The 27,816-nt window shown below is 39.4% G+C and overlaps 2 protein-coding genes and 1 long non-coding RNA gene across 5 annotated transcripts; 1 reads left to right on the top strand and 2 right to left on the bottom strand.

Annotated features, from left to right (window-relative positions):
- Positions 1-626: 626 nt before the first annotated feature.
- Positions 627-27,691, bottom strand: LOC144458305 (major histocompatibility complex class I-related protein 1-like). 3 transcript variants are annotated; one of them, XM_078175875.1, is made up of 9 exons: positions 27,546-27,691; positions 25,869-25,941; positions 23,098-23,364; positions 16,832-17,110; positions 15,999-16,301; positions 15,062-15,163; positions 14,696-14,713; positions 14,471-14,543; positions 11,566-12,850 (listed from the first exon to the last, which is right to left on the bottom strand). In XM_078175875.1, exons 2-8 carry the CDS (start codon positions 25,924-25,926, stop codon positions 14,497-14,499), a joined length of 1,074 nt encoding a protein of 357 aa, XP_078032001.1. In that variant the 5' UTR covers positions 25,927-25,941; positions 27,546-27,691; the 3' UTR covers positions 11,566-12,850; positions 14,471-14,496. The 3 variants fall into 3 exon arrangements, with proteins under 3 accessions (XP_078032002.1, XP_078032001.1, XP_078031999.1); XM_078175873.1 differs by lacking the exon at positions 27,546-27,691 and having other exon boundaries at positions 25,869-26,045; XM_078175876.1 differs by lacking the exons at positions 11,566-12,850; positions 14,471-14,543; positions 14,696-14,713; positions 15,062-15,163; positions 27,546-27,691 and adding exons at positions 627-759; positions 912-929; positions 1,275-1,376 and having other exon boundaries at positions 25,869-26,046.
- On the top strand, positions 2,396-9,962 carry LOC117263584 (proteasome subunit beta type-8-like). Its single transcript, XM_078175878.1, has 4 exons — positions 2,396-2,502; positions 3,662-3,791; positions 4,112-4,316; positions 9,741-9,962. The coding sequence occupies exons 1-4, from the start codon at positions 2,444-2,446 to the stop codon at positions 9,827-9,829; spliced, it is 483 nt and encodes a 160-aa protein (XP_078032004.1). The 5' UTR covers positions 2,396-2,443; the 3' UTR covers positions 9,830-9,962.
- Positions 7,212-12,138, bottom strand: LOC144467385 (uncharacterized). The gene is made up of 2 exons (XR_013493618.1): positions 12,018-12,138; positions 7,212-7,643 (listed from the first exon to the last, which is right to left on the bottom strand). It is a non-coding gene; the product is annotated as an uncharacterized LOC144467385 (long non-coding RNA).
- Positions 27,692-27,816: the final 125 nt, after the last annotated feature.

Here is a 27,816-nt window from a genome sequence, read left to right as displayed (position 1 = left end):
TATTTTGTGTGTGTGTGTGTGTGTGTGTGTGCATAGGGGTGGGCAACACTGATACAACCTATCATTGTTTGTGTGATTTCATGTTGTGATGCATGTGATTCACAACAGTGATACAAAAATCATTTAAGTGTTAACATTTTATAAAACAAGTATTGACCTACTGTGCTGATGAAGTACAATCATTTTTTTAAATTTAGTTCAGCACCAGTTTAATAAATTAGTGTCCCTGTTTTCGAAAGGTCAAAGTTTAAGTGTTTAACATTAGACTGTGTTTGACCTGGGGCATTGGTAGCATAGGGGATAGTGCCGGCACCCCATGTACAGAGGCAATGCCTCGCTGCAGGTTTGACTCCGGCTTGCAACCCTTTTCTGCATGTCAACCCCTACTCTCTCTCTCACCCCATTTACTCTGTCCTGTTCATTAACGGCAAAAAGCCCAAAAAATAATCTTTAAAAAAAAGACTGTATCTGACCTGCTGATGTGAAGGTTTCTGAAAGTATCTGTGCCTTTCTCTTAATAACTTCTCTTCATATCAAACAGTTTCACTTTTAATGTGGAGAACCAATTGAAAGTCAAAGATTTTCTTTACAGCTACAATGTGTCACAGATGTTTTACTGTGGATAAGGAAACAATCACGTTGTTTAACAGGTGTGAACAGTTCAAGTCCCATATGAAGAAACTCACTGTGTGCAGGATGGTGTGTTTGTCATTTATGCATTTGGATTCAGTTCCTCCAAGACCTCAGGGTTGTTTATAGCTGTAGGGTCAGAAACACACTGTTAGCCCACATCCACTGTGTTTTACAAATGGCTAACACTACAGGAGACAGTCCTGAAAAAGTTCTTCAGCAAAAAATGAATAGTGAATATCAGGTCAGAGACAAACAGAATAAATAGAAGTTTTACTTACAAGATGGAGGGCGTTTGGCTGAAATAAAAAGAAAAGACATAACATTTTTCTTGTTACAGTTGAAAACGTCACAATTTGTCAATCTTTTCAGTGATCTCCTCCACTCACTCAAACTGATAAATAAATCTCTTCTTCCTTTTGTTGTACATTATGTCCTCATACCTCTCCCTTACATCATCACACTGTAGTCACATTATCTTGAAACTCTGAGCCCTGCAGCACTTAATGTTTGTTAAAACAGATTTTTGTGTGCTGGAAATTTAAATTTGGCTCACTTTTGCCTTCCAGATAAAAACATCAATTTAAAGTCGAACATCAAAACATTAAAAGAAAAAAAGATGTATTTTTGTTTTAGTCTCTCACCATTCTTCTTTTTGTAAATGACGAATCCAATCACAGCGATGAAGACGAGCGCGAGAACAACAACTGCAGCAATGATGGGGATGGTCATGTCAGTGGGCTTCTCTGTTGAGCAGAAAGCAACAAAACATAATCACAACCTGAACAGATAAAGCAGGTTAGGAGAGAAAAACATCCATCTGTCACCCAGACTGCAATCTTAAACATACACTACGATATATTTTTGTTTGTCCTGCTGTTGTTGATAATATCAGTTCCTATCCCTACTTCTCTGCACATTTTTACTGTATCTATGCTTGTTTATTCTTGTCTTGTTTTGTTCTTTGTTTAGCTGTATGTCAATGTTGGTTCCTGTCCCATGCTGTGGTTTTTTGGCACAATGAGAGCTTCTGACAATCATATTCAAACTCCCTTTTAACTGTCATCATACATGGCTAATGGACTTTATTCTGACTGATTTACTTATAGATACACACATTCACACAGTGCCATTACGCATCATGCGCCCCACTAGGATCCCTCTTATGATTTCATTTCAGCCCTCCGGGTTTATCCAATCCTGCAACCGTGACGGAGGCGTGCGTATAGACCTGAACCATGGTACGACCACCCTGGCCTTCAAGTTCAGACATGGAGTCATCGTGGCTGTGGACTCCAGAGCCTCAGCTGGTCGTTACTTTGGTAAATACACATGTAAAGAAATGCATGTCTTCTTTTCCATCCCTGGAAAATGTTAGAAGAGGTGGAACTGCACAAAAAGTTGGATTACGTGTGGGAAAAGTTATGCAGTTAAGCATATCATTTCACAGAGAGTGACAGCCTTTTAGCCTCTACAAAGAAAATGAGTCATAGAGTGGCATGACCCAGTCAGTCATATTGCCCAGCCAACATACTGTTCATTGTATGGAAAAGACTGTCATCAACTCAAGGACCAAAGGTATCAAAGAGGCATGGAGCTTTAAAATGTAAAATGTAGGGACCATGAACAAGATGATCACAAAAAGTCAATAAGGCAACAGGTGTAGCCAGCGTGCTGCTACACTGGGATGCTTAATGCTTCCACCTGTAATCTTGGTCACTAAAGTGTCTCCTTTTCCCAAATATGTCACGGCTCTGCAGTATCCAACGATGTCAGCAAGGTCATAGAGATCAATCCCTACCTGCTGGGCACCATGTCAGGGAGTGCCGCAGACTGCCAGTACTGGGAGAGACTCCTGGCCAAAGAATGCAGGTTTGTCATGCAGTGTTTGAATACTGATCCCTTAATGTTCTATATATCTGTCGTTTTGGTGTTGTACTACATAGCACACTGTATGTGTGCTGTGTAGAAATGTATTAGAAAGTTTTTTCATACAGCAGTTGAGTAAAGATCTGAGCCGTCATAAGAGAAAAACAAGTTAAAGCTCTTTGGTGTAGTTTGTCCTGTTGAGTGAAGCAAAAAGGTTCAGTGGTTAGGACTGCGACTTCACAGCAGAAAGGTCATGGGCTCTAAGTCTGGGCTTTGAGCCCCACCTAGGCCAAAGTAGGTCTCCCTGTGTGGAGTTCATGTGATGAAATGCATGTTACAGTAGGTATTATTTAATTTACAAGTAAGAATTTACACACTGATTATCACAAAATTACACACAGATGTCTATTAGGATAAAATGATGAAGTGATGACAGTTTATATCCAGAAGGTCAAAGGTCAACACCACAGTGACATCATAATGTTGTATAAAAATACTTTTCTGACCATTATTCAACATAATAACTGAGAAACAGAAGGGGAGATATTTGGTCAGATACTGAATTGGTGATACTGATCTTGGGTGTCCACCTTGAAACTGTGCTGATTGTATAAATCTTCTGTGCTGACGGGTTGAGGGTTAGTTAGTTAGTTAGTTAGTTTTGTTTATTTATCCTTTCAGAAACTCTCTTTATGTCCGTGGCAACTGTCAGACAAATACAACCATACACAAAAATACATTACACTTAAATACAGACATTTAACAACAAAGCGCTCCACAACAACAATCAACAACAAAAAACTGACACACATTTGTTTAACAGAACTACACTGGGAGGATGTGTGTGATGCTTCCACATTTCACCAAAAAATACACGTACTACCTTTTATCAAATTCCTTGTAAGTCTTACTACATGTATGAGTCTGTACAGACAACTTAAATAGTTGGTTGAGACAAACAACCACAAGGTGTTAATTCTAGTTTTGACTGAAAATACTTGGACCCACAAAAGTCAGGAAAAGTCAGTGTTCCTATAACTCAGGAGGAGTATCATAAGGTTTTTTTCCAGTGTTGGCAGGCCCAATCTTTATGACTGGTTGATTTGTCATTTGATTTCCATATGAATATATTGGTGACTTATTTTTTTACTTTTTCATCCAGGCTGTACCGACTGAGTAACAACCACAGGATCTCTGTTGCTGCTGCCTCCAAGCTGCTGTCTAACATGATGCTAGGTTACAGAGGCATGGGCCTCTCCATGGGAAGCATGATCTGTGGATGGGACAAAGAGGTAAGCTGTGAGTGTGTGTGTTTATGTATATGTGTATGTGTATGTGTGTGTCAGTCTTACAATCTACACTAAAGACATTATAATCTTTTTTATTATCAGTGTCTTTTATCACTTCCAGTGAAGCAGAATCTAGAAATAATAAGTCACTTTACGTATATTTACATGGCCTTCATCATTGTAAAATGTCCCCAAAAAGACAGTACATTATTGTCATCACACCTCTTTTTGGAAGTATTGTTGTATCCTTGTGAAAAACTGAGGCCTGAATATAAAACAATAATTTCTCTGCAGACCATAATGAGTAACTGTGTCCTCTCCAGGGCCCTGGTTTGTACTATGTGGATGATAATGGGACGCGTCTCTCCGGCCGTATGTTCTCTACCGGCTGTGGTAACAGTTACGCCTACGGTGTGGTGGACAGCGGTTACCGGGAAGACATGACGGTGGAGGAGGCATATGAACTGGGCCGTCGGGGCATTGCTCACGCCACACACAGAGATGCCTACTCTGGAGGAGTGGTCAACAGTAAGTATAATCTGAGAATGTTAAGTTTTAAAGGAATACTTTGCCTCCTTTCAACCAGCTTTGTATCATAACAATGTGGGCAGTGAATGAATAAACTTCCCTCCATCTTGCCAGTGCCCAGATTTCCCTGGTCATTCCCAGAAAACGTCATTTGATATTTATTTTCACTGGCTCTGGGGCTGTTGCTTGAACTACCACTTGAGATGTTTGTCTTCATTTTTGTTGAGCATATAAGCTGATCAAGAGACAGAGATGCCCCCTCTCTCTCTTTTCTTTCTCTCTCAAACCAGAGGTTACATTTGGTAAAGAGCGCACTATGACTTGTTTAGGACTCAAAACCCAACATTTAAGACGTAGGACCTGTTGGCCTTGACTTGGGACTTGACTCTGGACTTGTCTGTCTTGACTTGAGGTTTGAGAAATAAAATAAATGAACATTGCCAAACAAAAACATTATGTTAAAGCACTGCTTCTACATAAACTACAATCGCAACCTGGTTCATGTCTGGCTAGGGAGCTTTGTTGCATGTTGTTCCCTGTCTCTCTCTCTCTTTCCTCTTATCCTGTCATTTCTCTACTCTTACCAAATTAAAGGCACAAAATAAGCTTAAATGTTGCACAGTCTTGAAATTTATACACCTGTGAGCACTTTACAAAGGTTGTTTGTCTTAATTTTTGTGTACATTTGTTGGAATATGTGTGATGAACTGTGTGTTATTTTTTGTGTTTGTCTAGTGTACCACATGCAGGAGGACAGCTGGATAAAGGTGTGTAAGGAAGACGTATCTGAGTTGATCCACCGCTACAGGAAAGGAATGTTCTGAGTTTGACCCCTAAACCCAGATGGACCTCAACCCTCTATATACAGTTCAGTCCAATGAAATATGTCTTTCTAAAATTATGTAACTTTTTTTCCCCACAACTACTTCAATATATTTTCTCAAAAATATATTGACATCTAAGACAACTATTAGAGGCAAAATTCATGACCTCCTGCCCTCGGATGGTAGGCCTACCTATCTAACCTCAAACACAGCTGTAGAATCTAATATATATTTAGATTGCTTCTCCCCAATTTCTCTTCAAGAATTGACCGCAGTGATTTCTTCATCTAACTCATCAACGTGTCTCTTAGACCCCATCCCAACTAGGCTACTTAAGGAGGTCTTTCCTTTAGTTAACACTCATATATTAGATATGATCAATATATCCCTATTAACAGGCTATGTACCACAGTCTTTTAAGGTAGCTGTAATTAAACCTCTCCTAAAAAAGCCCACCCTGGATCCAGAGGTGTTAGCCAACTATAGACCAATATCTAATCTTCCCTTTATGTCAAAGATCCTTGAGAAAGTAGTCGCAGACCAGCTGTGTGATTTTCTCCAGGATAATAATTTATTTGAGGAATTTCAGTCAGCATGCTTTATAAATAAAATTGAATTGAATTGAATCTTATTTTGGAAATGAACAACCCCACTCTGTCTCACAGCAGAGTGTTTAAGGACGTGTGTGATCCGTCTCTGACTTTGGATCAATAAATTGTCAGAGCATAAAATGCCACTTAGAACCATTTCATTTCTCTACATATGAACCTACATTTTATTGGATTTAAATTGTGAAGACTGTTTGTATGGTTATTGTTCTTTATATTATGTAATGGAGGTACTGTTTATGTCAACATACATAATCTTACCAATGCAACACACAGACACAAATAAAGACCTTTTGTTCAGCTCACTGCTCTGTCCTGTAATGATTAACCTGAACTGATACATCATGTTGCTTTATGATATTAAGTGTCAGGTACAACATTCATGAAAGTCAGACAGTATGTCCCTGAAAATGAGAACATTTTGATTTAGTTTTTAAGACAGAGCAAGGTATTTTACACCACTGTGTGACATGATGGTGGCATGTTCATTTCTCTGTCTTTGTTTACTGTCAGCCACACTTCTTCATTATGATCTTGTTGTGATCTCACTTTTAACATGAAGTAAATCTACGTTGCGGTTTTAAAGATATATTTTACATACATTGAGCTGTGGAAGAAATATTTAGATGCCTTGCCTCATCATTACAGAATGTGTTTTTGTCGGTGAAATGTGCCCACAAGCATGCAAGATGTGCCAAACCTCTTTTCCAAAACCTGTTAGGTGAGTTCTTTTTAAAGCTTTCGTATTCTTGATATCTGGTCTTACTGTATCTCACTTATATTTATATATTACTGCTGAACTAGGTAATATAACTTAATGTAAATAGTACTTTTGTATTAAGTATTGTTATACATGCTTTATATTTTAATGACAATATAGGTAGGTATGGCAACACAATGCAATATATTTTTTGTCCTAACAGCTATGATGTCATCTGTTTCTATGCAGAAGTTAGCCACACAGGTTTTGCCCATGGAGGTATATCGGCCATTGTGAAAAAAGCAACTAAATCTTGACAGGTCTGTGAGGATCTGTTTGCTTTCTGGCACTTATAAGTGAAACTTTGATGGTGAAGAAAGGGCCAGCAGTTAAATGTATGGCTTTTTTAAAAAAAAGTTAAAAACCAATGGGTGTTTTTTGCCACAAATTATCACAGCTATTTCAGAAACTCTATGATGTGTAGTAGCTAATTATATCTGTTCAGGGTATTTCACACTGTAACAGTTACCTACAGCAGGTAACATCCAGTCAGAAAATTAAGGTTGATTTGGAGGAGCCATGAAACTGGAACATTTCCTGACGGTTGTGTCATCAGTTGCCAGGCAGATTTCAGTGCAACAGGTTATCTCAGGGGAAATCCAAAGCACCACTCTGAGTCTGGTTATGTTGCATCAAGAAAAGCTTAGTGGATCATTGTTATACACATTTATAAAATATGTGGAAACACAAACAGACAGAAATGTGGAATTTTAGACACTTTATTGAAAAGCAAATCAAAAGTACAAAAAGCAGGGCAACTTCATCTGACAATCACCAACTTAACCAACACAATAAGTGATTTGGAACATCGCTGTTCAATTTCTTTATGGTTACAAAACTAAGAGAGAAAACATCCCTTGTCCCCAAATAATAGTAGCAAATATTTTCAAGAACATTTCTATCAGTGTGCTGAGAATCTTAAAACACATCAAAAGATAGATATAATGAGACAAAAAAACAACAACATACTCCTGAAAAACCTCAAAGACATAACTTACTTGTTTCTGTTCGAGTAAAATCAAACATTTTATCACTTTTAAGGAAACAGACTATTTACAGAACTGGAAAATAAATTTGGATTTATGCTTATATTTTGTGTATGTGTGTGCATAGGGGTGGGCAACATTGATACAACCTATCATTGTGTGATTTCATGTTGTGATACGTGTGATTCACAACAGTGATACAAAAATCATCTCGCTGATCCACAATTCAGTCATTTAAGTGTTAACATTTTATAAAACAAGTATTGACCTACTGTGCTAATGAAGTACAATCATTTTTTTTTTAAATTTAGTTCAGCACCAATTTAATAAATTAGTTTCCCTGTAAAGGTCAAAGTTTAAGTGTTTAACATTAGACTGTATCTGACCTGGGGTGTTGGTAACGTAGTGGATAGTGCCGGCACCCCATGTACAGAGGCAATGCCTCGCTGCAGCGGTGGCACGTTCAACTCCGGCTTGCAAACCTTTGCTGCATGTCAACCCCTACTCTCTCTCTCTCGCCCCAGTTCACTCTGTCCTGTTCATTAAAGGCAAAAAAGCCCAAAAAATAATCTTAAAAAAACCCAAAAAAAAACACTGTATCTGACCTGCTGATGTGAAGGTTTCTGAAAGTATCTGTGCCTTTCTCTTCATAACCTCTCTTCATATCAGACACTTTTCACCTTTGTTGTGGAGAACCAATTGAAAGTCAAAGATTTTCTTTACAGCTACAATGTGTTACAGATGTTTTACTGTGGATAAGGAAACAATCACGTTGTTTAACAGGTGTGAACAGTTCAAGTCCCATATGAAGAAACTCACTGTGTGCAGGATGGTGTGTTTGCCATTTATGCATTTGGATTCAGTTCCTCCATGACCTCAGGGTTGCTTACAGCTGTAAGGTCAGAAACACACTGTTAGCCCACATCCACTGTGTTTTAGGAACAGCTCACACTACAGGAGACAGTCCTGAAAAAGTTCTTCAGCAAAAAATGATATAATATAATATCAGGTCAGAGGAAAACAGAATAAATAGAAGTTTTACAGCGATGAGGACGAGCGCGAGAACAGCAACTGCAGCAATGATGGGGACGGTCATGTCAGTGGGCTTCTCTGTTGAGCAGAAAGCAACAAAACATAATCACAACCTGAACAGATGAAGCAGGTTAGAAGAGAAAAACATCCATCTGTCAACCAGACCACAATCTTGTATACATACACTACGATATATGTTTGTTTGTCCTGCTGTTGTTGATAATATCAGTTCCTATCCCTACTTCTCTGCACATTTTTACTGTATCTATGCTTGTTTATTCTTGTCTTGTTTTGTTCTTTGTTTAGCTCTATGTCAATGTTGGTTCCTGTCCCATGCTGTGGTTTTTTGGCACAATGAGAGCTTCTGACAATAACATTCAAACTCCCTTTTAACTGTCATCATACATGGCTAATGGACTTTATTCTAACTGATTTACTTATAGATACACACATTCACACATTGCCATTACGCATCATGCGCCCCACTGAGATCCCCCTTATGATTTCATTTCAGCCCTCCGGGTTTATTCAATCCTGCAAGCGTGACAGAGGCGTGTGTATAGACCTGAACCATGGAATGACCACCCTGGCCTTCAAGTTCAGACATGGAGTCATCGTGGCTGTGGACTCCAGAGCTTCAGCTGGTCGTTACTTAGGTAAATAAGTATGTAAAGAAATGCATGTCTTCTTTTCCATCCCTGGAAAATGTTAGAAGAGGTGGAACTGCGCAAAAAGTTGGATTAAGTGGGGGAAAAGTTATGCAGTTCAGCATATCATTTCACAGAGAGTGACAGCCTTTTGGCCTCAATAAAGAAAAGGAGTCATAGAGTGGCATGACCCAGTCAGTGATGTCAGTCTTGACTTGGGATTTGAGAAATTAAATAAATGGACATTGCCAAACAAAAACAACATTATGTTAAAGTACTGCGTCTACATAAACTAAAACCGCACCCTGGTTCATGTCCGGCCGGGGAGCTTTGTTGCATGTTGTTCCCTGTCTCTCTCTCTTTCCTCATTTCCTGTCATTTCTCTACTGTTACATATCAAATTAAAGGCACAAAAATAATTTACATGTAGCAAAGCTTAAATGTTGTACAGTCCTGAAATTTATACACCTGTGAGCACTTTACAAGGGCTGTTTGTCTTAATTTTTGTGTACATTTGTTGGAATATGTGTGATGAACTGTGTGTTATTTTTTTGTGTGTTTGTCTAGTGTACCACATGCAGGAGGACGGCTGGATAAAGGTGTGTAAGGAAGACGTATCTGAGTTGATCCACCGCTACAGGAAGGGAATGTTCTGAGTTTGACCCCTAAACCCAGATCGACCTCAACCCTCTATATACAGTTCAGTCAAATGAAACATGTCTTTCTAAACTTGTGTAACATCCGTCCGACTGTTTGTATGGTTATTGTTCTTTATATTATGTAATGGAGGTACTGTTTATGTTGACATATACATAATCTTACCAATGCAACACACAGCCACAAATAAAGACCTTTTGTTTAGTTCACTGCTCTGTCCTGTGATGATTAACCTGAACTGATACATCATGTTGCTTTTTGATATTAAGCGTCAGGTACAAAATTCATGAAAGTCAGACAGTATGTCCCTGAAAATGAGAACATTTTGATTCATTTTTTAAGACAGAGCAAGGTATTTTACACCACTGTGTGACATGATGGTGACATGTTCATTTCTCTTTGTTTACTGTCGGCCACAGTTCATCTTGTGATCACACTTTTACATGAAGTAAATCTACGTTGTGGTTTTAAAGATATATTTTACTTATATATTGAGCTGTGGAAGAAATATTTAGGTGCCTTGCCTGATCGTTACAGAATTTGTTTTTGTCGGTGAAATGTGCCCACAAACATGCAAGATGTGCCAAACCTCTTTTCCAAAACCTGTTAGGTGAGTGATGAGTGACTGGTCTTACTGTATCTCACTTATATTTATATATTACTACTAAACTAGGTTAAATAACTTAATGTAAATAGTACTTTTGTATTAAGTATTGTTATACATAATTTATATTTTAATTACAATATAGGTAGGTATAGCAACACGATGAAATATATTTTTTGTCCTAACAGCTATGATGTCATCTGTTTCTATGCAGAAGTTAGCCACACAGGTTTTGCCCATGGAGGTATATCGGCCATTGTGAAAAAGCAACTAAATCTTGACAGGTCTGTGAGGATCTGTTTGCTTTCTCGCACTTATAAGTGAACCTTTGAAGGTGAAGAAAGGGCCAGCAGTTAAATTTATGGCTTTTTAAAAAAGTTAAAAACCAATGGGTGTCTTTTTTTTGCCACAAATTATCACAGCTATTTCAGAAACTCTATGATGTATAGTAGCTGATTATATCTGTTCGGGGTGTTTCACACTGTAACAGTTACCTACAGCACGTAACATCCAGTCAGAAAATTAAGGTTAATTTGGAGGAGCCATAAAACTGGAACATTTCCTGACGGTTGTGTCATCAGTTGCCAGGCAGATTTCAGTGCAACAGGTTATCTCAGGGGAAATCCAAAGCACCACTCTTGAGTCCGGATATGTTGTGTCAAGAAAAGCTTAGTGGATCATTGTTATACACATTTATAAAATAAAAATGCATTCACACAATGAGATAAAGCAAAATATCATGATGCAGTTTCAAGCATTTATTTTCCTCTATTTCTCACTAATAAGCCAATATGCTATGTTAAACAAATATAACTTTGTGTTTTGATTTCTCTTAACAGAGAGAAGCAAAACATTCAAGAGATAAAAAAAAAAAAGTTTCACCAAAGAGGTCCAAACTAATCATCCATATCATGTTCTTGTCATGTTAAAATTCAAACTGCACCTTAAGTTTTCTGTAAAGAACCAGAGGTTTGGCAAAATAATTGTGTTCTTCCTGTCCTTTGTTTAACATCTAAAGGTCAGAGCGACATTCATTTAGTCTGTGACAATAGTGGATACTCAGTATTCAAATAATCACAGCTAGTCACAGATTTGTAACCAAATATGTGGAAACACAAACAGACAGAAATGTGGAATTTTAGACACTTTATTGAAAAGCAAATCAAAGTACAAAAAGCAGGGCAACTTCATCTGACAATCACCGACTTAACAAACACAATAAGTGATTTGGAGCATCGCTGTTCAATTTCTTTATGGTTACAAAACCAAGAGAGAAAACATCCCTTGTCCCCAAATAATAGTAGCAAATATTTTCAAGAACATTTCTATCAGTGTGCTGAGAAGCTTAAAACACATCAAAAGATAGATATAATGAAACAAAAAAACAACAACATACTCCTGATTAAGAAAAACCTCAAAGACATAACTTACTTGTTTCTGCTTGAGTAAAATCAAACATTTTATCAGTTTTAAGGAAATATATAAACAGACTAAATAAATTTGGATTGATATTTATATTTTGTGTGTGTGTGTGTGTGTGTGTGTGTGTGCGCGCGCATAAGGGTGGGCAACATTGATACAACCTATCATTGTTTGTGTAATTTCATGTTGTGATACATGTGATTCACAACAGTGATACAAAAAATCATCCCGCTGAGGGTCGAGTGGAGTACAGTTTATTACCAGGAGTAACACAGATAGATGACCATTTACACTGACATCTACGGGAAATCTAGAGTGTCCAGTTAGAGTGTCCAGTTTACATAGCATGTTTGTGGATGTTGCTGATTGATTTGCAGTGTTGCCCTCAGTGATTGAATACAGACAGAGAACCAAAGAACGACTTTCTCAGTATAAATAGTGAAGAAAACTCTCTACTGGTTGAAAAATACCTCAAGGTTTAAATCATATCGCCAGATCCTACGAGTATGCTATGAGAAGGGAATGCATGTGTGTGGATGTGTGTGTCTATATGTGTATATTGAATTACCAATAATTTAACCAGAAAAGCCCAACATCAGAAGCATCAAACTGTAACTATGGTGGATTGGTTTTGAAGCAACACACAAATCTTTATTATGTTTATGTGAAGAGCACTGTGATGTTTTCATTGTTTTGAACATTGTATTTTACTTCTCTCCAAAAATAATCATCCTTATTTGATTTACCAACGGTTAAGGCAATATTATATATAATATTGTTAAACAATTGCCTCATATATAATATGAGCAATGATTTCATGTCACCATTTATGTTTCATGATATTTGTCAACTAATCTTTCACATTTATTTTTAATTCCCAACCTTGATTCTATCAGTTTATGATATGATTGATGAATAACCGGTGGATTCTCAGTTTATGGAGGAGAATGTGGTGACACCACTCTGTGATCCAGTGCAAAATGTATCCATAAACCTAAAGACACAATAAGAAAAATATTACATGAAATAGAAAAAAAATAATTCACCATAGATGTTTAAGTTCAGTTCCACAAAGCCACATATTTACAGTTTCATTTAAAATAAAATATTGTAACAAAATATCAAATATCCACAATTCAGTCATTTTAGTGTTAACATTTTATAAAACAAGTATTGACCTACTGTGCTGATGAAGTACAATCATTTTTTAAAATTTAGTTCAGCACCAATTTAATAAATTAGTGTCCCTGTTTTCTAAAGGTTAAAGTTAATGGCCTCTAGTTTCACAGACTGGGCGAGGCGGAGGCGCAGCGCACCTGCGCTTCGCCAACTGGGTGTGGCCAGGTGGATTTTGCAAGTTTGGCACACTGTGCGCGCTGGTGCAGCTAGTCCTCTTTCCTACCTCCGTCCCTCCTACCTGCGCAAGTCGGAAAGAGGGAGGAGAGAAGGCATGGAGTGGGTTTTATACACATCACACCAATCAAATGAGCCCCTCTCCTCGCCCTTAAATGCGCCCCACGAAGGCGTAATGATTCGCCATGGCAGAAGAGAGCAGCAGCTTCAGATGGCCAAACTTCTCCCAGGAGGAAACTGATGTTTTGGTCCGGGAGGTCCAAGCTCACAGTGTCCGAATATACGGAACTGCACGGGCTGATGATGCAAAGGTAGCCTGGGAGGAGGTCACCACAATTGTAAATCAATGTTGCGTTTCTCTTGTGTGCGTGCTCTCTCTTTCTCTCTCGCAGTCTCACTCTGTTTCTTTTCTTTTGACTTTTCTAAGATGACAGATGCTGAATATATACTCCCTATCTGATGCTGTGGCTGTTTGTGGTTGGCTGAGAGGAATGTGAACTCGTTAGTTTGCAGCTGTGTTAATCAAATCAGGTTGGGTTTCCATTACACATGCCAAACGTGCCAAACGGTGCCAATCCCCTTTGATCTGACATCAGATGTGACGGGACAGTCGATATAGAGATACATTTATGTGCTGATTGCAGATAGTTATATTGAATAGTGTTTTTGTGGGTATTTATTGCATCGTTAATGTGCCTGACATTCTGGAAACCTGCCTGTGAGGTTTTGGTGACGCGTGCGCACTGTCCGCCGGTCAGCCAAACTTCGGCTTACACCGGCTGCGCTCCGCCTGCGCTGACAGCAGACCTGGTTTCAGCTGGCGAGCTTTTAGTGCACCTTCGGCGAAGCCTTTTGGCACGAAACTGTCACTGCGCCAAGCTGGATCTGTCGACACCTCCCCCTGCTACGATGCCACACCCATCTCAGTGCACCGCGGTCTGCCAAACTACCAAACTGAGCGCGCCTCGGGTTGCGCTGCTCGAAACTAGCTCTGCGTGGGGTTCGCCATCTTGCGCCACCCTGCGCCGCGCTGGCAAACTAGAGGCCTAAATGTTAGACTGTATCTGACCTGCTGATGTGAAGGTTTCTGAAAGTATCTGTGCCTTTCTCTTAATAACCTCACTTCATATCAAACAGTTTCACCTTTGTTGAACTGAAAGTTTACAGCTACGATGTGTCACAGATGTTTTACTGTGGATAAGGAAACAATCACTTTGTTTAACAGGTGTGGACAGTTCAAGTCCCATATGAAGAAACTCACTGTGTGCAGGATGGTGTGTTTGCCATTTATGCATTTGGATTCAGTTCCTCCAAGACCTCAGGGTTGTTTATAGCTGTAGGGTCAGAAACACACTGTTAGCCCACATCCACTGTGTTTTAGAAACAGTTAACACTACAGGAGACAGTCCTAAAAAAGTTCTTCAGCAAAAAATAAATAGTGAATATCAGGTCAGAGAAAAACAGAATAAAAAGAAGTTTTACTTACGAGATGGAGGGCGTTTGGCTGAAATAAAAAGAAAAGACATAACATTTTTCTTGTTACAGTTGAAAACGTCACAATTTGTCAGTCTTTTCAGTGATCACCTCTACTCACTCAAACTGCTAAATAAATCTCTTCTTCCTTTTGTTGTACATTATGTCCTCATACCTCTGACTTACATCATCACACTGTAGTCACATTATCTTGAAACTCTGAGCCCTGCAGCACTTAATGTTTGTTAAAACAGATTTTTGTGTGCTGGAAATTGAAATTTGGCTCACTTTTGCCATCCTGGTTAAAACATCAATTCAAAGTCTAACACCAAAATACTGAAAGAAAAAAAAAAGATGTATTTTTGTTTTAGTCTCTCACCATTCTTCTTTTTGTAAATGACAAATCCGATCACAGCGATGAGGACGAGAGTGAGAACAACAACTGCAGCAATGATGGGGACGGTCATGTCAGTGGGCTTCTCTGTTGAGTGGAAAACAACGAAAAATAGTCACAACCTGAACAGATGAAGCAGGTTAGAAGAGAAAAACATCCGTCAACCAGACATATATACATACACTACGATATATGTTTGTTTGTCCTGCTGTTGTTGATAATATCAGTTCCTATCCCTACTTGTCTGCATATTTTTACTGTATATATGCTTGTTTATTCTTGTCTTGTTTTGTTCTTTGATAGCTGTACGTCGATTTTGGTTTCTGTCCCATACTGTGGTTTTTTGGCACAATGAGCTTATGACAATCATATTCAGACTCTTTATTCTGACTGATTTACTTACAGATACATACATTTATCTAGTTATTAAATAAGTATGTCTTCTCTAAAACCGAGACAATACAGTGCCTATAATCTGTGACTGTAGTTAACCATTAAAATAGTTACACAAGACCAGAAAAAAAGCTCTTTCTACATTTTTTTTCACGATTTAAAAACTAATTTACTAATCAGTTTACAAAGGTGGTAAAAATAACTTATTTCAAAATCTAAAAAGAGAAAGAAAATGTTTTTTTATGTTTCATTACTGATATTTCTCATTATTAACCAAAGCTACTTAAACAGTGGACAGGTGGAACAACATGAAATTGAGGTAATTATTAAGGTCCAGAAGTGGACACATGCATTGGTTTAATACATATCTAAGCCTCAACATTGCATGTTAACACTAGATGGAAGAAACTGACACCAAAACAATTCAAGGAAACAAAACTTCCCTTTCAAATTAAAATAAATGAACAGCAGGACTGTCACAGTAAACTAAATGAGTGTTTCCCTCCTTCACTTCTGATAGAAGTCTTACCTCTGTTGGTCCTGATCACTGCTTTGTCCAGTTTGGTAACGATGTCATCCTTCACACCAGCGAGCTGAAACACACACTCGTACTTTCCCCGGTCTTCAGGTGGGACTGATGAAACGTGCAGGTCACTGCTCATCTGGAAGGATCCATCATGGTTGGGGAGGATCTCTCCATGGTCCACGTTCTCATGAAGCTCCTCTCCATCTTTCCTCCAGAACATCATGGCGCTGTTTGGGTAGAAACCTGTAGCGTGGCAGCTGACTGGAGAGGAGGGAGACTTCTGGAGGAGAGACACTGAGGGACGGTCTGCACAGAGTGAAGAGTTCAAGACAGTTCATGGGTTCTTTATTATTATCTACTGCATTTTATAATATAATTTCTTGAATGAAATGTATTTCAAATGCCTTAGTAACACATGCAATATACAGTATATATGTATACTACGCAAATAAACCTCAGTGAAGTATAACTGAGAAAAGAAGGAGACAGAAGAGACAATAAGACAGATGAAGAGAGGTGAGAGGGGGAGATAGATTTGAAAGGGAGGAGGACAGTGATTGTTACAAAGACGGTAAAGATATAAAAAATTAAGAAAAAAAGAAACATGACAGAGAGAAAGAGAGAGTGGTGATCAGTCTGTGGGAGAGAGTGACAGGACACAGAGTTCAGAGAGAGGGAGGCAGAGAGTTGAAGAGAGGTGAGAACATTAGAGAAAAGAAAATGTGTGTCTGTATATGTTGGCTCGTATTCACTGTGATGTTACTGTTGGTTAGAAACAGAGGAGACACATTAAGATTGTTATGTTCATAAAACTACATCAGGTCATGTGAGTCTACCTTTTCTCAGCAGAGAGCTCCTCCCATAGTCCACGTACTTCTTCACCCAGTCAGGACACTCCTGAGTGACGTAATTCTTCCAAGAAGCTATCAGAGCTTTGTTACTGTCCCACTTGTGTTTGGTGATGAGCGCCTGTTGATTTGGAGCAATCCATGCCTCTGTCTTCAGGTCAAATGATATGAAGTCTTCTCCATCATAACCATACTGACGAAAACCATTAGTTTTTCCAGTCTCATCGTCCCACTCACAGCCATACATCAACTGGAAAATGTGGACACCTGAGGAAGGAGAGAGAGAGAAAGAGAGTTTTTTTTAAACACAACCTTTACTAGCTATCACAAGAAAAAAAGATATCAACATAAACACCAGCAATCAACAATCAATACATCTTAGTTTTCACTCAAAAAAAGAAAAAAGAAGAGAACCATCAGAGTGGGGGGTATGAGGCATTCTTACCCCAACACATGACCAAACAGGAGTTGGTCTGTTTCAACAGAACACGACACGTCTGTAGCCCCACATGTCCATAAATGTGTCCCTCACAGCACAATAATAACTGTAGTCCAGTTTTATTCTGGCTTTGAGCATTTGAATGAAAATAGCCTTTGCATCGCAGTTTAAGGAGAGCTCTATTTTATTCCTTCTGCTCACATAAATAGCCATTTTTGCCTGACCCACTAAAACAAATAAACAGATGACACTTTGTGTAACATTTCTGACTGTATTTGAACCCAAGAATAAAAACCCGCTGAGAGAAGACCTCACCAAACACTCTGAATAAATTCCTTAAAAGACCAAACAGTGAACTGAGCCTGCAACAATCTAAAAAACAGTGAAAAACAGTCTCTCTTGTGGTGCAAAAAGAACAGCTGTCATTAACATTAGGATTTACTACAAACACAAAAGCACTGACAGCCACAGCTCCGTGCAACACTCTCCACTGTAGGTCTCCAACCCTCTTTGTTAACGGTGGTTTGTACAGAGCTCCACACACAGGCTTCACCTCATCACTCAGAGACAGGCGAGCTCTCCACGGAGTGTCAACGCGACCACTCAGTTTACCTTTGTTTAACAATTTGACCATCAGTCTGTACATTGTTTTCCTGTTAGAACACTGAAACCTTGGACATGTGACTCACTGAGATTTAACAGACACCCAGAACAGTTTTTAAAATCAGGCACAATCTTCAGAAATGGAAAAGGATCATTATCAACAGGACAAAGGGAACCATTACAATCGTTCCTTTGGTGTCAGCTGATGTTTCCAGGATCTGAGCGTGTGACTGATGGACCTGACAGATCTGACGCCCAGGTGAGAGGCCAGAGATGCTGCGCTGTCAAAGTACGGTCCAGAAAAGTTAACCACATGTTTCAGAGTCGTCACCTTAGCCAAACAGAGCTGCTTCAACACAGTAGAACCAACTGTCTCCGTGGTAACGAAACAAATCCCATAGACCACCAGTTCCTTTAAGAGCCAGTACAGAGAGTCACTGCTCTCCGGTCTCCGCTTCTGGAACATTCCCCATACTGTGAAATGTCCACGATACAAATTCAGAAGTGCATCCAGCTTCTGATCACCCAAGTCCATCAGAAACAGCGACTCGACCAGCCCCAGACCACCACACTGACCCAGGATGGTTTCAGCAGCTGGCCTCCAGACCAGGTCTGCAGGACCAGTGAGAAACCTCTGGATGAACAGGAGACGGAAAACAGCGCCCCTGCTGGACAGATGTATAAGCCCCTCACCTCCCTTTTCCTTTGGTCAGAAGAGCACGCTCTGTGGGACCCAGTGGAAGTGATCCCAGAAGAAGCTCACTATCACTGTTTGTAGATTGCACAACAGATTTGCAGGAGGGTCCATACAATACAAACAGTGCCATAACATAGAGGACACCAAGTTGCTTATTATTAAAATACGACCTTTAAAAGACAGTTTGGGGAAAATCCATTTCCATCTTTTTTAATACTCCCTTCCACTTTTTCCAACATGCGTTCCCAATTTTTACACACGAAAGATTCATTCCCCAGAAACACACCAATATATCTGATTCCTCTTTTGTTCCATGTTAGCCCAGCAGGTAAAACTACATCCCTACTCAATACATCACCCACCAATAATGCTTCACTCCTTTTCCTATTTACTTTTGCAGAAGAACTTAGACCAAAGGTGTTTACGTTTTTAACCAAAACATCAACATCTTCCTGGCTTTTACAAGAGCTATGACATCATCAGTGGACGCAGACAGCTTAAAAACTTTCCTACAGCCAGTAAAATGAACACCAGACAGATGTGCTCTCAGTCTGTGCAGGAGAGGCTCTAAGGCCAGAGGGTACAACATGCCAGACAAGGAGCAACCCTGCCTGACCCCCTTTGAACCTTAAAAGGAGCACTCAAGCCACTGTTAATTTTTAACACACTTTCAAAGCCACTGTACAAAACCCGAATCTTGGATGTGAGACCAGAGCTGAAACCAAAAGCTTCCAACGTTTGCCACAGATATGGATGTTCAACACGGTCAAATGCCTTCTCTTGATCTATGGAAATAAGACCAAGTTCACAACCCAATGAGCTGGAGAGGTTCAAAACACCACAAATCAAAATAATATTGACAGATATCATCCTGCCAGGAACACAATATGTCTGGTCAACATGAATGACTTGCTCCATCACTTTTCTCACCCTGGTGGCCAACACCTTGAACAGGATCTTGTAATCCCTGCAAAGCAACACCACCAGCCTCCAGTTCTTAAAGTCCTGCAGATCCCCCTACTTGGGAAGAAGGGTGAGGACGGCACTCCTGCAGCTCAGAGGCAGCTGCCCCCTGCTCAGACTGTCTCTGAGAACACTCAACAAGTCCCCACCAATCACAGGCCAGAAAGCTTTATCGCAGTCTGCTGGCAGTCCATCTATGCCGGGGGCCTTCACACTCTCCAGGCTCTGCAGCTCCTCACGCAGCTCCTCAGCGGAGATCTCAGCCTCCAGCTCTGCATTGGCCTCCACAGAGATCTTTGGTAGATCTTCATGGAAGGACTGTAACACCCTTGGATGTTCCAGAAACTCACTCCTGAACAGCTTCTGATAAACTGCACACTGACGGATCTCAGCAGACTCCTGCAGCAGCTGCCCAGCGTCAAACCGTAGGGAGTGCATCAGTCTCCTGTGACAATTCTTACGCTCCAGCCCAAAGAAAAAGTGAGAGGGAGCATCCATCTGAGAGAGAGTCTGAAACCTAGATCAGACCAGAGCCCCTCTAGCAGAGAAACCCAGCAGGTTAGATAGAGCTGAGTTTTCCTTTTGAGAACTTGAATATGTTCTCCATCTCATGTGGAGTCCGCCAAACTTTGGAGCTCCACTATTTCTCTCTCCAGAGCTTCCACAGACCGAGTCATGACCTTTGTGGCACTGAAAGTGTATTGCAGGCACAGCTCTTTTATTTTACCTTTTCCTACATCCCACCACTGCTGAAGTGAGCTATACTCAGATTTTGTCTCTCTGAAAATTCTCCAGAAACACTTAAAAGCACCTTTAAAAACAGTGTCAGACAAAAGCCCCACATTAAAATGCCAATATGCACTATTGCGTTTCGCATCTTTTATAAAAATGGAAGCCTGTACAAGAGAATGATCTGATATTCCTACAGGAAAAAATAGTACAGCCCTCGACAACATTAACCTGATGTTTGAAACAATAAAACCTATCAAGTCTGGCCAAAGACATGGAGTTATCTCTGCTGTGAGTCCATGTGTGCTGTCGCTGGTTTTGATGACAATGCCTCCAAATGTCACACAGCTCAGATGTCTCAACTATCTTCGCAAGACTGCTGCTGGAAGCTGTGCGAGGTTCCCGATGGTTCCTATCTAAGGCTGCGTTCTCTGTGAAGTTAAAATCGACAGCTATAAACGAATATTCCTCACTGCTGCAGTTTTTAATGACATTATTCAGTGTGTCCAAGAAAGCTAATTTCTCTGTGCCTACAGGTGGAGCATAAACATTTATAAACACCATTTTCACCTTTTCAAACTCAGCCCTTATTTTCAACAACCTGCCTTTAATAATTTCATCAGCGACACAGGATATGGGCAAGAAGTCCTTGGAAAACAATATTCCAACCCCACCACTGCTACTGCTCGTATGACTTAAGAAAACCTCCCCACTCCATTCCCTCCTCCAATCAGCCTCACTGTCAACAGTGCTGAGTCTCCTGAAGAGAAACTACATTTAATTTCTTTGCATTAATTAAACTATATAAAGAGGCCATTTTGACATCATCTCTTGCACCATTGATGTTTAAAGTGCCCAGCCTTACATCACACATGTTGGAAGTAAAGCCACCCTCAAGGAGAAGAGAGAAAACAGCGCACCAGAAGAAAAGAAAGAGACACAGACCTATTCATCGCCTGCAATTTGTGCTCTGACCTTCTGTAACACTTTCTTTAAACGGAAACTCTCTTGATCAGTGAAAGTAGGCTGCCTGATGCTGTCTGTGCTCTTCATGAAAAGTTTGGAAGAATCGAGAAACAGTTTTAAATCAGGGGAATAATTTTCCACCTTAACTGACCTCATCCCTTTTGTTTCCTGCAGAAAAGCCCTGATCCTAGTAAAGGAAAAGCCACTGCCCTGATCCACCTGCATCATTTCACATGCTTCACTATCACCTCCCTGTGTGCTGAGAGTGCTCTCCTCTACCTGAGAGGAGGAGACTGCACATGTTTTCTTTTGTCACTTTAAGGGCTTTTTTACTGCTCTTGGTCTCTGGGTTTTTCCTCTTAAGTGGTAACTTTGGAACATCATCATCAATCACTATATCATCATCATCGTCATCATCATCTAAAACAGACTCGGTGACACTGGTGGCTGTCTGCCCGGCCTGTTCCTTGACTGTAGTCTGATCTCCCTGCTGACTCACAAAACCGCCCTCGTCTTCACTCTGTGGTGTGTTTTAATGTGCGTTGTGTTGTGCACTTGGTTCACTTTGATCACTGTTTTTCTCCTGCGTGCCCTGTGTGTCTCCCTGTGAATCGCGCTGCGTCAGTGATGCTGCTGCGGCACCCACCGCCTCAGATGGCAGCTCCGCATCAGCCGCAGCTGACCAGCACTCACCTGCTCTCTCTGGGCATGAACAAATCAAATGGCCTTCAGTGCCACATCCAAAGCATTTCATCATCTCAGAAGTAACATGAACAGTATAGTCAAAATCATCAACTCTGAACTTAAAGACCAGGGTAAGTTCTTCATCATTCTTTTTTAATACCATATGACCTTGTCTCCTGAAAGACATGACATGCTTCAGATGAGGAGACTTGCAGCCGAGGGGAATCATTTTAATCGGGGTCACTAACTGCCCATGTCAGGTAAATTCCCTCTCCAACAGCTCATTTCTGATGAACAGGGCATGTTACAAAATGATAATTCTCTTTGCAGGATTAACAAGAGACAACACAAGAGTAAAAGTACCCTGAATCACAACTCCACCCTCAAGCAGCTGATTGACTTTATCAGTGGTATTGAGAAAAATCACGACAGCGCTGTTCATCCTGGAGGCAGATTTAACACACACAGTCCACAGCTTCTCTGACTGCCAAACTGCACTCCTCGACTGAACAGCTGACTGCTGGCGAAAGTTTGATCGCACGGCGAAGCACGAGCCTTTCCAAACCTGAGCCACCTGCAGCCATGCTGATGGTGGACTCACTGGTGGCGGCTGAAACAACTACAAAATTACTTTCGTAAAAACCAGTGACAGTCAATAAATCACAGACACATTAAACACAAGAAAAGAGAGTAAGAGTCACATAAAAGTAACCAACTCACACACTACAGATGCTCTCCACCACCCTCACTCGGAGAAGAAGAGAGACAGAGAGAGACAGTGACAAAGAGACAGACAGAGAGACAGACAGACAGAGAGAGGCAGAAAGAGAGACAAAGAGACAGAGAGACAGAGACAGAGAGACAGACAGAGAGACAGAGAGAGACAGACAGAAAGTGAGACAGAGACAGAGAGAGAGACAGAAAGAGAGACACACACACAGAGAGAGAGAGAGACAGACACAGAGAGAGAGACTGAGTGACAGAAACACAGAGAGAGACAGAGAGAGAAACAGAGAGAGACAACCGGAGAGAGAGAGACAGAGAGAGAGCACTCAGATGAAAAGTGATGGGTGTGTGTGTGTGTGTGTGTGTGTGTGTTAGCAGATGTTTACTAAAATAGAGGATGTAAATATAAACAACATTTTATCAATAGAAAGTGAAACAGAAACAAACCTCCAGTTTGGTTGAAGCGCTGCTTTGCAATCTCAATGTTGGCTTTGAAGGTCTGCTGGGCACCAATTAATCCCTCAGTCTGTCTCTGCCAGTACTGAGGATCATCTGCTGTGACTCTGCTCATCCAGTCCTGTTTGGGTTCTGCTCTCTTGGTGTTGCTGTCATAATGAACCATTTCAACTTCATCAACCAACCCAACAGTCACAAACTCTGGGAAGTTTGGGACTTGAGAAGAGCCAGTGTAGAAATACTTCAGAGAGTGAGTCCCTGTTGGAAACAATTAATAATAATTTCAGTTTTTACATCACAGTTTTAAAAATCAATTAACAACGTTATTTTCCTGCACAACAAATTAAAAGCACAACAGCACATTCAAGACATTCTTTTAATGTATGGTGTTCACTCAGTAAATACAAAAATAAATGCATACTTTATTACTTCAAATGATCTTGTCTTGAAAAACGTATTTATTCTAAAATAAAAAGTTAAATAAGTCATATACTTAGGTCATGCAGTTGTGTTCCTGACTTTCTGTGATAGAAAGCATTTTGTAAAAAAAAATAAAATAAATTTAAATCCAGTGCTGAATATCTATATGTGAAGTCAAACTCCAGTTTAGTTCTTAGTGGAGTCATTTATTCTTCATTATAAGATTAGCTTGAAATCTGAAATCTGAAACCTCTGAACAAAATATAACTGTTGCATGTGGTTCTAATTTTATTTTCTGTATAAAACTTTTTTTTTCCTGATTACCTAACATCCCTTTTGGTCTTTGTTTTATACTATAAACAATTTATGTTTTTTCTTCCTAAAGTTTTGAATCATAAATTTGAACTCTGAGTTAAGTGAAGCTAAAACTCGCTGCAGTTCTCCTGACACATTCTATTTCATTTGTCATTTTTCATATTCAAGTAATAACTGATTTTAGTTTTATGTTGTTGTCAGAGACTTTGTGGATTTTAGTTTAAAAAAAGCAACAACCAACAGGAGAGAAAATACCTGACCCAGCTCTGTGTGTCTCACTTTCATATATCTTGATTTAAGTAAGTTAAGAATTATATTTAAGTTTTAATCCCAATATCTTTGATAACCAATATTTTGTATAGAGCCAAATCTTGTGTATTTCAATACAGACAATCCCAGATAAATATTAAGGGACACAACTCTATATTTAATAAAGTTCTCTCTTATTTCTCATGTAGTCTTTCTGTACAGTTTCCATTAGTATCAGTTATATAATGAATTCAAATCTTATATAACATTTCCTCCACCATGAACTGATGTTTATTTGCTCTTAATTCTGATTTTAAGTTTATCCTTGCAGTTTTTTTTAAGTATCAACAGCGTAAACTTTATACACTGTGTCTGTGTCTTGACAATCAAATTATCATCTGTGGAGTCCTCTGCTGTCTGAATGCAAGTAAATCATATTTCTGTGTTAAGCTGTCAGACCAAAACTGTTCAGCAAATCTGCCCAAGAATAAATCTGCTCCCTGTTAATACATCAAATATTTAAACAGTATTGCCTGACAGACACTGGATTTTTGAGACCGATACTGATAACAAAGCTCAGTATGGACGTACTTCATTAAAGCAGATATGTTTTTCAGTATGCTGAGTTAAATTGTTAAATCCGCTGGAGAACTGCTTCAAAGATTAGTGATATAGGCTATTATATTATTAAGGAAAACATATATAATATGTCCTTAATATTTATGTAAAGTAGGTTTTATTGATGATGTGTGTTCTGCTGTGTGGACATGTTGTCAAATTATTCACAACGACCTTTGTTTTTCTTTATTATAAGAGGGGGCCAGATCATAGAGTAGTATTTTATTAATCTTTCCAATCATGAAATCTGTGGCCTATTATTTGGTTACAGATTACAGTTAATACTTTGTGTTGGAGTGTACACTGATGTGAGTGAAAAGATGCTCAATAAGTAAGGTATCATGTTACAATGTAGTGTTGATTAAGAACATTAGTAATCAATATTAAATACTGTACCCGCAAATCAGGAAGTTGTTTGGCCTCAGCAGGAAAACATCGCCATCAACTGACTTGTTGGTTAAAAATAAAAATCTAAAACCTTCACAGCAGCCTGTAGAGGGGTTCATTTGAAATAGAATAATGTGTTTCCAGACTGGGGAAATAAGTTAATGATTTTTTAAAAACATAATTTCTAAAATAAGTCATGATTAACAGCACTGAATAAAGCACTATGGGTTTTTATAAGTAAAAAATAAAAAAATTAACTTAAAAGTTGATTTCAGTGAGTGCATTATACATTTAGTTTTGGACAATAAATGACTATTTTAACAACTTTATTTTATGTTTTCTTTATATTTTATTTATTTAGGCCTATCTGCGTGTTGGACTGTGTTGCGCTTTGTAGTCCTGCTGCCATTTTAGCATTAATATCAACCATCCCGTATCGGTCTTCATGGTCCTGATGTTATAAAATAATAGCGACATAAAGGAAAGGGAAGTTAGGGAAAACAAAAACACTTAGGTAGTGTTTATGGCTAAATAGAAAAACGTCATGATCAATCAATGAGTCGCTCAGTCAGGATTAAACGTCAACTTTAAGATAATGGATTTATTTAGGCCTATTTAATAAAAAAACATTTCTTTGATCTGCTGCATGGAAGTATTTTAACTAAACATCAAAGACTATCAGAAGAACCTCACATTCATATATACAATATATAAAGTCATGAAGCTTGTTTTTTTTTTAAAGAAATAAACTTAGAAAAAAAATCTTAACTTACTTGCCGAGGCGCCATGAAAGCTCACGAGAAGCAGAAGCGGAGGAATCCAGGCCTGCATTGTGAGTTGTCGAATCTGAAGGTTTGATAAAACACCGAGTTAATGTTTGTTTACTGACACAAACAGAGACCAACCTAACACCTCGAGGAGCGGGGCTGAAGTGCTGGTAACAAGGAGGGATCTAATAACTTCACCAAAAAAAGAAGGAGGAGACTGATTTCAACCTCCATCTGAGCCAATGGGAATTTAGGCTGAGCACCAACGTCACTATAACTCGGCTGAGCATCACTTGTTACTCGGTGAAACTTTGTGAAATAGGTTATGAATGAAAGTGAAAGTAAAGCGATGCTATTTCAGCCTGTGTAACAAGGATGGGGACACATCAGACATGCGGGGCTTTATTCTGTTTTCTCCACTTTGTTCACATATGAGAGGAGTATTAACCCTTCTGCTGCTCACATCTTGTATAATAATGTGTGGGCTGATGTGATGAAATGTGCAGACATGTATTAAATCCTCTGGGAGGTCAGAGGTTACTGTCAGCTACAGATACTCTGCAGTTTGTGGGGATGCAGTAGTGTCTTATTGTTCTTTTGTTCTGTGTGGCTGTCCTGCTGGCATTTAAAACAGTCCTGATCAAAAATGTCGACGACAAACAACAAATCCAAGTGTGATGATTTCACTGATGTTAGAGTGAGTAAATGTGGTGAGGTGCTCCCTCCAGTGGTTCAAACCTGCAGCTGATGTGCAGCAGTACAGTTTCTCAGTGTGGACTGTTATTATCTGTTATTTTAAACAGATCAGTGTGCAATCAAACCATCTGGTTGTTAAATGAGATGGAGGGGAACATCTTATATCCCTTCTGAAGTCCTATCCAATAAGGTGTTCATGTATATTAGGATGATAAGGCATTTTATTTAGTTTCAGTCCAGGCCTACACACTGGTCTTGGCTCACATTATTCCTACTATCAGCACACAAAATATAATAAAAGACAAGATAGTTTCCATGACACAATATTTTACCTCAGTGTTTGACTTTGAAATGAAAACAAGAAGCAAAGGAATCAAGCCAAAGCAGAAAGAGAGTCAGAGAGCTTCTTAATCACAAACATCAGATCAGGTCAGCTGTGTCCCACAGGCTAAATTGCTGATAGCTGTGGATGCTGAAAACTGCTCCAACAAGAGAAATTAAACACCTCTGTTGATGTTTGAACACCTGATGCTGTTTTTCATTTTGCTTTTGCTTCGGTAGCGTTTACACCAGGGCTGTTCAATTACAAATTCAGTTGATTTTAAAACCAGAAACTGTGGATGGGCCAAACACTGAGGAGCACAACATAATGCAGTAACAGAATAAAAAAGAGCTATCAGTGGACAGAAGCATAATAAGTGGCATTAACAGTAACTAATAACACACTCTATCTCTCTACCTATATCCCCCATCTCCCTCACACACCTCACCTCATTTTCCTTTGAGGTCAAATACACAGGATATAGTTTTATACAGTCAATGGCAGCAACAGTCATGTTTACAACAACACAGCCACTATATAAACTCAATAATATCTCACTGGAAAGAAATGTAACATGTCAATACAATAAATATTCCTCCTGACATCACAACACTGAGTGAAGAAAATAACGTTATAAAGTATTGTCTCTTATGGCAGTTACTCACATTAACAAGTGTTGTTGTTTTCGTCAGCTAGAGAAATCTTGAAGTTGTAGCCTACTCCCTTCGTCTGCACCGCGGTGTCTCTGCTGTTGTCTGACTTCACTGTGTTGTGTGTGTGTGTATATCTGAGTGTGTGTGTGTGTGTGTGTGTGTGTGCTGTGGGGAGGAGGTCAGCACTGACACTCAGAGGGCAGGCGAGAGATTGCAGCATGAGGATAAATGAAACCAAAACGTTTAAAAAGTAACAATAAAAGAGCTGATAACATCGAAGCTT

The sequence above is a fragment of the Epinephelus lanceolatus genome, chromosome 16, assembly GCF_041903045.1.
Source record: "Epinephelus lanceolatus isolate andai-2023 chromosome 16, ASM4190304v1, whole genome shotgun sequence".
Classification (NCBI taxonomy): domain Eukaryota; kingdom Metazoa; phylum Chordata; class Actinopteri; order Perciformes; family Serranidae; genus Epinephelus; species Epinephelus lanceolatus.
Note: the sequence above shows the minus strand (reverse complement) of the source record. Positions and strands in the feature narration are given on the sequence as shown.